This window comes from Carcharhinus amblyrhynchos, unplaced genomic scaffold (genome assembly GCF_965287045.1).
Source record: "Carcharhinus amblyrhynchos unplaced genomic scaffold, sCarAmb.v2.hapA scaffold_43, whole genome shotgun sequence".
Classification (NCBI taxonomy): Eukaryota; Metazoa; Chordata; class Chondrichthyes; order Carcharhiniformes; family Carcharhinidae; genus Carcharhinus; species Carcharhinus amblyrhynchos.
This window is the reverse complement of record NW_027649784.1, coordinates 937,164-948,192: the sequence shown is the minus strand read 5'-3', so window position 1 is coordinate 948,192 and position 11,029 is coordinate 937,164. Positions and strand designations below refer to the sequence as shown.

At 48.6% G+C, this 11,029-nt stretch overlaps 1 protein-coding gene across 1 annotated transcript in view; it reads right to left on the bottom strand.

Annotated features, from left to right (window-relative positions):
• The window catches only part of trappc14 (trafficking protein particle complex subunit 14), a 78,935-nt gene extending 68,355 nt beyond the window's left edge, over positions 1-10,580 (bottom strand). Inside the window, exon 1 of the mRNA XM_080181811.1 lies at positions 9,942-10,580. Within this exon, the coding sequence (XP_080037937.1) occupies positions 9,942-10,484 (543 nt within the window). The 5' untranslated portion in view covers positions 10,485-10,580. The remainder of the gene's footprint in view (positions 1-9,941) is intronic.
• Between the last annotated feature and the right edge of the window lie 449 nt (positions 10,581-11,029).

The window sequence follows — 11,029 nt, the reverse complement described above, 5'->3', positions numbered from 1 at the left end:
GAGTCCATGCCCTTGTATCCTAGTCTCTCCGACTAGTGGAATCATCTTCCCCAGATCCACACCATCCAGGCCTTCCTCCCCTTATCCACCCATCTCCTCTTTTGGCTTGATGTCATTTTTTGTTCAATTCCACGACTGTGCACCATGCTGGGTATGTCAACAGGCACTATATAAATGTCAGCAGTTATGGTATCATGCGGAAAGGGACAAGAAGTCTGAAAGTAGAGGGACCCTCAGGACTTATCACATACGAGCCACACCTGGTGGAAAATAGAGCCCTTAGGAAGACGACATGATGGAGGTGATTTCCAATGTTACTCCTGACAGCCAGTTAGCGGAAGAAGACGACAGAGCAGTTCTGAAGCATGATACGTATATATTTCCCAACTCCTTTCTATTCTTGTGCAGTACATGTCTCTTTTAAAAGATGTTTTACTCCATTCTTAAAGTTACAAAGCCACAATGCAGAGTGGACAGGGCAAACCCTTAAATCAGCCCCTTGCTTACTCCAAAATCTAATTTGAATCGAATCCAATTCATGGTCCCCAAAGGAGAGACATACAGGATCCAAGCTGACAAGAAAAAGCATTGCACCTGATCACAGAACCCCCACAGTACAGAAAGAGACCATTCGGCCCATTGGGTCTGAACCACCATCTTAACTAGACACATCATGCACTCAATTCCTGTAATCCCAAGCATTTACCTTGCTAATCCCTTAATCGACACACTAAGAGGCAATTTAAATGGCCAATCCACCTAACCTTCACATCTTTGGACACTGAGGGGTAATTTAGCATGGCCAATCCACCTAACCTGTACATTTTTGGAATGGGGGAAGAAGCTGGAGCACCCAGAAGAAACCCATGCAGACACGAGGAGAACATGCAATTTCCACACAGACAGTCACCCGAGGCCAGAATCCAACCCAGGTCCCTGGCGCTGTGAGGCAGCAGTGCTAACCACTGTGCCACCATGCCGCCCCAATCTTGGGCTTGATCTTAACTAAAACGCCGAGATGGGAACAGTTAGGCTGGCACGGTGGCACAGTGGTTAGGACTGCTGCTTCACAGCGCAAGTGACCATCCAATCAATGCACATACTTCACTGGTCCATTGGGTCACAGATGGCTCCAGTGTAAGGCTGTTCGGATGCTCGAAGAACTTCTGACTGATAGAGGACTACACCCCAAACGAGAATCAGAAGATACACAAAAAAGTGAAGGGAAGTCAAGACTGAAAACCCTACTGCTTGCAAAACGGAAGCATGAGGCAAATTTGCAGGACAGCAAGGATAAGAGGCAACAGCTCTAAGGCGACGCCACTGGAAGGCAGCTTCAGATGATGAAACGGTTTGCCAGACTGCAGAGCCAATTTAACAGCCCCTTGCCCGAGTCCAACACACCCAAAGCACTTTGCAACCTGAACAACTTTGGAAATGGAGTTGCCATTGCAAAACCTGGCAGCCACCCTGAGACACGTAGTGGTCGACTGTCTCAAACCGCACTCGCTTTTTTGTTATTTGATAAACCTTTGATTGATGTTTTGTTTACATTTCAGCCTCACCGTTCTGATCTACAGGCACCAAGTACAGAGGGGAGGGCAAGAAAACAATGGACCACCTCGTGAACCTGGGCCTGCCCAAGCTCGTACAAAAGTACAGGAAGTGGGCGACCAAGGCAGTCGCCCGGCCCGACTGTTTGTCTCTCTAGCACAATCGTGGCCAGGTATCCCTGGCAAGGGAGCATGCCATGTCCGCAAACGCCATTGGACCATAAGGGGCAATTTAGTACGGCCAATCCACCTAACCTGCACACCTTTGGACTATGGAAGGAAACTGCAGCACTGGAGGAAACCCACACATACATGGGGAGCACATGCAAACTCCACACAGACAGTCGCCCGAGGCTGGAATCAAATCCGGGTCCCTGGCACTGTGAGGCGTGTCCAATGGGCACTCGCATGTATTATAGATCCTTTTAATCACCTTTTGGTTTGATGTTTTAAACTTCATTTCTGTTTTGTTTGTGTTTCAGGTGGGTCCCCCAAAGGGGCCACCCTTCTGGCTTTGACCTTCAATGTGCTTACATTAGTTTTTAATTGTTCTACCAAAGAAAAGATTCCACAAACAGGAGAGAGAGAGAGAGAGAGAGAGAGAGAGAGAGAGAGAGAGAGAGAGAGAGAGAGAGAACGAGGAAGCAGCTGACAGCCAAACTATCTTTGCAGGAACCAGGACATCAGGGGGGTTACGGGGATCTCCAAACATGCAAATTCCAAGATTTGGCCCCTACGGACAATCCACCGTTCAACAAGATCATGGCTAATCAGTTTGTGGCCTCAGTTTCCCCATTCCTGCTCGCCCCGTAGGTGTGCGTCAGGAATGCTGACGCTCCGAATACACAATTAAATTCTCAGCAGCACAAGTAAAGACATGTCCACAACGGCAAGAATAGTTTAGCTCAAGTTAACACCCTGAGTGACACACAGAGAACCTGCAGCAGTTTAAATGCTGAGCACCGCAGCTCTGACAAAACAGCTCCAGTTTCTATTCCCATCCATAACTTCAATTCCTCTCAGTGGCCTCGGCCGATGCCATGATGGAAGCCTTTCTTTTAATGAGAGCAGGTTGGAGAATACCCTTGTCAACGGCAAATGAGATTCACATAATCAATTGCGAAGGAAGGTCTGAGAGACAAGGCCTTGGGAACGTTAACAGATAGCAGCTCAGCAAGAAAATCCAATTTTCAATTCCTCAACATTTATAATTCCATTAACGGTTTATTGATTCTGCGCTCTCTTTAATGTAGCAATTCAGTAAAATTTCTTCTTTCCTAACCTTCAGCCTCACAAGCATTCATCTCACAAAGACAGCCCTTATGGATATATTCATTCAAGATTGAGGCAAACACTCTTGTAAAGTTCCTACTTCCTGACAGACACACAGACAAATTTGAATGTACTTCATATCCTCAATGACCTCTAGCAAAGCTCAGCCCAACAATGCTCAGATAGTCACTTGCTAATACAGATCAGCATTCGACCCATTCTCTGCAAATGAAAGGAATGTGGTCAAACCCTCCAACTTTTTCATAGAAACATAGAAGATCAGAGCAGGAAGTGGCCATTCAGCCCTTCGAGCCTGCTCCACCATTCATTACAATCATGGTTGATCATCCAACCCAATAGCCTAATAATCCTGCTTTCTCCCCATAACCTTTGATCCCATTCCTTCCAAGTGCTATATCCAGGTGCCTCTTGAACACATTCAATGTTTTGGCATCAACACTTCCTGTGGTAATGAATTCCACAGGCTGACCACTCTTTGGGTGAAGAAATGTCTCCTCACCTCTGTCTTAAATGGTCTACCCTAAATCCTCAATAGTGCAGAGGGAGGCCCTTTGGCCCATCAAGCCTGCATCAACAACAATCCCACCCATTTTAAATTTACTTCAGTGTCACAAGTCAGCTTCCTTTAAAACTGCAATGAAGTTACTGTGAAACTCCCCACACTCCAGCACCTGTTCGGGTAACAGTGAGGGAGAATTTAGCATGGCCAATACACCCTAACCAGCATTCTTTCAGACTGTGGCAGGAAACTGAAGCACCCAGAAGAAACCCATGCAGACTCCGCACAGGCGGTGACCCAAGCTGGGAATCGAATCCAGGTCCCTGGCACTATGAGGCAGCAGTGCTAACCACCGTGCCACTCCAGGGAAATGGTTTGTGATCAGAACTCCACACTCACCTGACGAAGGACCAGCGTTTCAAAAGCTAGTGGCGCTTACTACCAAATAAACCTGTTGGACTTTAACTTGGTTTTGTAGATTTCTTGCTGTTTACCCCAGTCCAAGGCTGGCATCTCCACATCGCCACTCCAGGGATCCAGGCCATATCCCCGCAACCCACGTATTTACCCTGACACTAAGAGGAAATTTAGCATGGCCAATCCACCTTGTCTGCGCATCTTCGGACTGTGGGAAGAAACCGGAGCACCCAGAGGAAATCCACACAGAAACAGGGGTAACATGCAAACTCTGCACAGGCGCTGAGAGGCAGCAGTGCTAACTATGCATATTGCCAATGCCATGTATGTAGGCCCCACATTCCAACGAGCGGCTGATCGAATCAAACAGCATGTTCCCTCCATTTTTGTACAAGTCCTGCTCAAAGCCCAAAATGTCTAATATCAGATACGATTCCAATGTGGCTGGGCAGCACTTGCTGAATAACCCAGAGTGCACTAAACAACTGACATAAGGTCGTCAGTCGAATTGTAACGTGGCTGATTCACATTTGCTAGAAGTGACATGTGCAGAGGCCCATTCTCTGCAAATGAAAGGTGGGCATTCAGCCCTTCAAGTCTGCTCCACCATTCATTACGGCCACGGCTGATCGTCCAACTCAATAGCCTAATCCTGCTTTCTCCCTATAACCTTTGATCCCATTCACCCCCAAATGCTATATCCAGCCGCCTCTTGAATACATTCACAGCTTTAGCATCAACTACTTCCTATGGTAATGAATTCCACAGGCTCACCACTCTTTGGGTGAAGAAATGCCTCCTTACCTCTGTCCTAAATGGTCTTCCATAATCCTCAAACTGTCACCCTTGGTTCTGGGCTCCCCCACCATTGGGGGCATCCTCCCTGCATCTACCCTGTCTAGTCCTGTTAGAATTTTAAAAGTCTCCATGAGATTTCCCCCCTCATTCATCTGAACTCCAGCAAAAACAATCCTAACCTAATCAATCTGATTGTTTGAAATTTGGTACTGTTGTGTTTGTCCCGATGAGCGCAAAGCAATCAACTTCAACGAAAACACTCTTTTCCCAGCAATAATGAATGCTTAGAAGCTGCATTTTAACAGAGTGCAGGAGGCCTTTCAGCCCACCAAATCTGCTGGTGTTAGCTCTTCACCCAGCACAACCGAATCCTACTTCCCAGACATTTTCTCAGACCTGACCAGGGTGGCATGGTGGGCTTAGTTCAGGTGGGTTAGCATTGCTGCCTCACAGCTGCAGGGACCCAGATTTAATTCCCAGCTTGGGTCACTATCTGTGATGAGTCTGCATGTTCTCCTTGTGTCTGTGTGGGTTTCCTCCAGGTGCTCCGTTTTCCTCCCACAGTCCGAAAGACGTGCCGATTAGGGTGCATTGGCCGTGCTAAATTCTCCCTCAGCGTTACCTGAACAGAGTGTGGTGACTAGGGGATTTTCACAGTAACATGACTGAGTTGTTACTGTAAGGTGCCATCTTGTGAGACAAAGACAAAGGTTATATCTGTGCAGAGAGACTGACCAGGCGGGGCTCTTTTCTCCAGAAAAGAGAAGGATGATGGATGTCTTTAAAATTTCCAAGGGGTTGGCTAGGGTAGACGCGAAGATGATGTTTCCACTTCTGGGAAAGATCAGAACTAAAGGACACCAGCATAAGAAGGTTCATTGAGTACAAAAGTTTCTCCTGAATTCCTGATTGGATTTATTAGTGACTACCTTATATTTCCGGCCCCTAATTTTGGGCTCGCCCCCAGTAGTGGAAACAAACAGCCGATGTTTCTGGACATTCATGCCGGCGAAATCTTCCGGAAACAGGCACTTCGGCCCAACCAGTCCACACGACCAGGTTTCTAGTCCTATTCGCCTGCAGTTAGCCCACATTCCTCTAAACCTTTCCCCACCCACATAACCTGTCCAAATGTTTTTTCAATGCTGTATCTGTACCCGCCTCACCACCCCCTCTGGCAGCTCATTCCATTCATGCCCAACCCTCTGTGTGAAAAAGTTGTCCCTCGGGTCCCTGTTAAATGTTTCCCCTCTCACCTTAAACTTCTGCCCTCTACTTTTGGACTCCTCCCCACCCTTTCCAGTACAATAACATCCTTCCTCTAGCAGGGCGACCAGAATTGTACGCAGTGCTCCAAATGCGGCCTTACTAACGTCTTGTACAGTCTTAATATAACGCCCCAATTCCTGTGCTCAATGCTCTGACCGACGAAGGCAAGTGTGCCAAACGCCTGCTTCACCACCCTGCTTAAATGTGACGCCACTTTCAAGGAACCATGTACCTGTCACCCCACCAGGTCTCTGTTCGACAACACTTCCCAAGGCCATATCATTAACTGTGTAAGTCCTGTCCTGGTTTGACTGATCAAAATACACCTCGTATTTATCTAAATTAAACTCCATCTGCCTTTCCTTGGCCCAGTTGATCAAGATCCCGTTGTAGTCTCAGACAACCTCCTTCACTGTTCACTACACCCCCAATTTTGGTGTCACCTGCAAATTTGCTGACCATGCCTCCTATATCAAATCACCTCTCAGCCCTTCTTTCCTACTGAAAGGAGTACAAGCCTTTTGTCTTTCCTAATAAACTGGAGAAAATATTCAAAAAGATGGAACCCAAAAGAGAGACAGCAAGAGGGAATCAACTGAAGAAACAGGAACAGGGTAAACTCGCCAAGCAACCTTACTGTGCTGTATTGCTGCCAACGTAATGACTGTGACAAGCCCTGTTCTTAAACATATTGTCTTTACAAATACAATTCGGGACGGATTTCAAGTCCCATGACCAGGATGCGGGATGAGCACGTACAATCCCAACAGTGCAGAAGTAGGCCATTCAGCCCACTGAGTTCTCCACCAGAGCATCTCACCCATGCCACCACAGCCGTAACCCCATAACATTTACCCCACTAATGCCCCTAACCTAAACATCTGTTGACACTAAGGGGCAAGTTAGCATGGCCAATTCACCCAAGCCGCACATCTTTGAACATTAAGGGGTAATTTAACAAGGCCAAACCACCTAACCTGCACAGAAGAGCACTGGAAAGACTGAACTGGCTCAGTTAGAGGCTGCAGAGTGAACAAGTCCTTCTAGGCGTGAAACAAAATTGATGGGCAAGTGCAAGAAGGTAGGAACGTAGAGGGATGGGTCAACAAGATGAAGGACGATCTGTAACCTAACTCTAGTACTCCACACTCCCTAACAAAAACATCTCAGTTTTCAATTAAACAATTGATGTAGCATTAATTACTGCTTGCGGAAGAGAGTTCCATACATCAACCACCCTCTGCATGAAGTGTTTCAAGTTACATTCCACTTCAGTGGGCTGCGCCTTCACAGAGCTAGCACCTACACCAAAAGAGGCAGAATGGTTTCCTACAGTGCCGTATCATGAGATGGCAAAGGACTAAATGGTGCAGTAAGCAAAGGAACCTAGCATTTGTGCAATGTGTCACTCTAGTTCTCACTGTGCTCTTTATGACTAATTAATTACTGTTAAGTTGATAAACAAGACGGGGAAAATGTGCACACACCTCCACATCACAAAACACAAGTGAACAAAAAGAAGCAAGCGATCAGTGCAGGATGCTGGTCGACAGAGGAACATTTGCCAAGGTGCTGGAAACGTATCAGCCCTTATTTAGATGCTGCAGGTAATGCCCCCTCCCCCACCTCAGTAGATTTAAATTTTTGATTTGATTTATTATAGTCACATGTACTGGGATATGGTGAAAAGTATTGTTTCTTGCGTGCTATACAGACAAAGCATACCATTCATAGAGAACAAAGAGATAGATGAGACGTTGATTTAATGTGCTGTGCAAAAGGCTCATCTCCAAAATTAGGAAGCCAAACTGTCAGCACCTTCTTTGTCCTCAGGTCTAAAATGGGTTTGAATCCACAAGCATTGAAATCAGAGCCATAAATGTGACCAGCCAAACCAACCAAGAGGGCTGCATGGTGGCACAGTGGTTAGCACGGCTGCTTTGCAGCACCAGGCACCTGGGTTCAATTCCTGGCTTGGGTCACTGTCTGTGTGACGTTTGCACGTTCTCCCCATGCCTGTGTGGGTTTCCTGCAGGCACTCCGGTTTCCTCCCACAGTCCAAAGATATGCGGGTTGGGGATTGACTATGCTAAATTGCCCCTTAGTGTCCAAAGACGTGCGGGTTTCGTCAAGTGGCCATGTTAAATTGTCCCTTAGTGTAGGTGAGGGAGATTAGTGGGGGCAAATACATGGGGCTACGAGGATAAGGCATGGGTGGGATGCTCTGTCGGAGAGTTGCTACTGACTTAATGGGCTGCGCTATAGTGATTCCATGAAACAAACTGGTACTGGTGCAGAAGGGATTTAAATACACAGCAGGTCACTTGAAGGCAACTGTACTCTTAACCTTCACATCCTAACCATTCCAATACCAAGCATTATATAAGGTAGTAAAACTATCCCGAGGGATTGCACAAGAGCATCTGTTTCACAAGAACAAGTGACCAAAAGCATGGGAGGTTTTAAGGTGTGTCTTAAAGAGACACAAAGACAGCTTAGGGCCCAGGTAGCTGGAGGTACAGAGCGATGGGTATCAGAGATGCTCAAAAGGCCAGAATCAGGGGAGCATAGAGATCTTAGAAGTTGATAAAGGACAAAGATAATGGGGGGGGGGGGGCACATAAACCCCAAATTTTAATGAACATCTTACTTCAGCACATTAGATTAAAGAATAGGAAAGCAGACACTGCAAATACTCAAATACAATGACAGCCCCCTGCCCTCCCCCACATTTTACACTGTGAGGTGTCAGAATGATAATAGCTGAAAATAGATGCACAATGCCAACAAAATAAGGGAACAGACTTTGATTTGTGATAACATTACATCAACAAGGAACACAACCTTCAACAATTAGGAAGCTAAGGGAGCACAGAGAACTATCCCAAGGGTTACCACCACAGAGTGTAAACCAGGGAGTGGTGTAGGCCCCACTGAATATTATACTTGTCAACAAATACATTTATTCAGGCAAAAATCATCAACTTAAAACTGCATTTGAATCACGGAATTGTGAATAACCTTCATAGACACCCACCTGCCAACAGCCCAGTCAGAATTCAGTAACATCAAGCGCAAAGTTCTTAAACAGGAGACAAGCTCCTGTAATGTCAATACAGCTGTGCCAGCATCATGCAGTTGCTTTCAACCCACCATAATCGCCATCAGAGTCCCTACAGTACAGAAAGAGGCCATTTGGCCCTTCGAGTCTGCACCGACAACAATCCCACTCAGTCCCTATCCCCATAACCCCACGTATTTAACATCCCAATCCCCCGACGCTTTGGGGCAATTTAGCATGGCCTGTGCACCTAACCTCCATGTCTTTCGAACTGTGCGAGGAAACCGGAGCACCGGGAGGAAACCCATGCAGACACAGGGAGAATGTGCAAACTCCACATAGAAAGTGACCCAAGCTGGGAATTGAACCTGGATCCCAGGCAGCAGTGTTAACCACTGTGCCAACATGCCACCCCAATGACAGGCTTGGAAGCAACATGCACCAACCGTGAGCCTTCAGCACAGCGTCAACCAGCTGGCACACACAACGCTCTAGCCAACACATCCAGTTGTCACAGCCCACTCCCTCCAATGACTCCAGCATCCAGCTCTCTATCCACCCAATATATCCAAATACAGTCCCCCACCCCACGCACCAAGATAGCAAAAGCCCCTCATGCAATAAGCCCAGCTGCCACCTCCTTACCGCCCAAGGCACCCAGAGGGCACCCTCCCCACCCAAGGTGCCCAGAAGGCACCCCATGATCCTAAATCGCACCCTCCCCATTCAATCCACCCAAATAGCACCCTACGTGCCTAATGTAAGATAGCACCTTCCCCATCCAATGCACCCAGATGGCACCTAGCTGGATGGCACTCTCCCCACCCTACCAGATGGCACACCCCTGCCCAATATATTCAGAAGGCACCCTCCCCACCCAATGCACTCAGCTGGCTGGCACTTCCCCATCTAATACACCCTGCTACATGGCACCCTTCCCCACATAATGCACCTACAGGACCCCCCCCCCACCCCAGCCTGGATGGCACCCTTCCCCACCCACCCAGCTGGATGGCACCCTCCCCCACCCACGCCCTCTCCCTAGACTCACCTGGCTCCTGCCACCGCCCTCCTTGCCCGCTGCCGCCCCGCCTCCGTGTGTGAGCAGCGGGCGGCACTCCCGGAATCCGCCGGGCTCCCGCCTCCTCCGGCGCTGCTGTTGCTGCTGCCGCTCCTCGGTCGGGAGGAGGAAGCCGGGGCCCCGGGGGAGGTGGCGATCCCCTCCGTCCTCCCCCTCGGGGCCGGCGGCACCGGCCTCCCCTGGCCCCAGCAGCACCTCCACCACCTCCTCGCCCCCCGCTTCCCCTTCCAGCTCTTCTTCGGGGGCCTGGGCCGGCTGCTGGAGGCCGGGGCACACACTGGCCAGGGCGGAGAGGGAGGAGGAGAGCTGAGGCCAGCCGGCCCGGACCTGGGCCTGAGCCTGGGCCTCGCCCTCCGCCGGCGGCGAGTCCCGGGCCCGGCAGCGCACCACCAGCACGAAGCGCACCGTCTCGCCCAAGTAGAGCTGCTGGCGGCGGGGCAGGCTGCGGTAGCGCCGGTAATCCGGCACCGGGCCGGCCGGGAAGTACATCAGGTACTCGCACCGGGACTCCATTAGCGCACCGAGCCTGCTTGGAGACAGGGGCGCTCAGCCGCGCGCCGCGCTCATCCACCCGCCCCTCACCATGGCAACGGCCCGCAGGCGGTCCGGGGCCCCGGAGCTGGAGGACCGGGGCCCCGGCTCTGGAGGACCACCACCAGGCGCGACCAAGCGAGCGCCGAGCCCAGCCCGCCCAAAGGCAGCAAGTTGTCTTCCCAACTGTCTCCCGGGCTGGCCTGGCGTGCCCAAGAATGGTAATCTCCAACACAATCTCTCCAATTACTTCCAGATTGTGTTTAATATATATTTAATTTAGATATCATTGAAGATTAATCTCCAACACAATCTCTCTATTTTTTTCTACAGATTGAAATTAATATTTAAATATAATTTAATTGAGATATTATTGAAAATTAATCTCCAACACAATCTCTCCAATTACTTCCCTATTGAGTTTAATACATATATAAAATTTAATTTATATATTATTAAATATTAATATTTATATATTTTTAATTTACATATTAAATATTAATATTTATGTATAATTTAATTGAGAT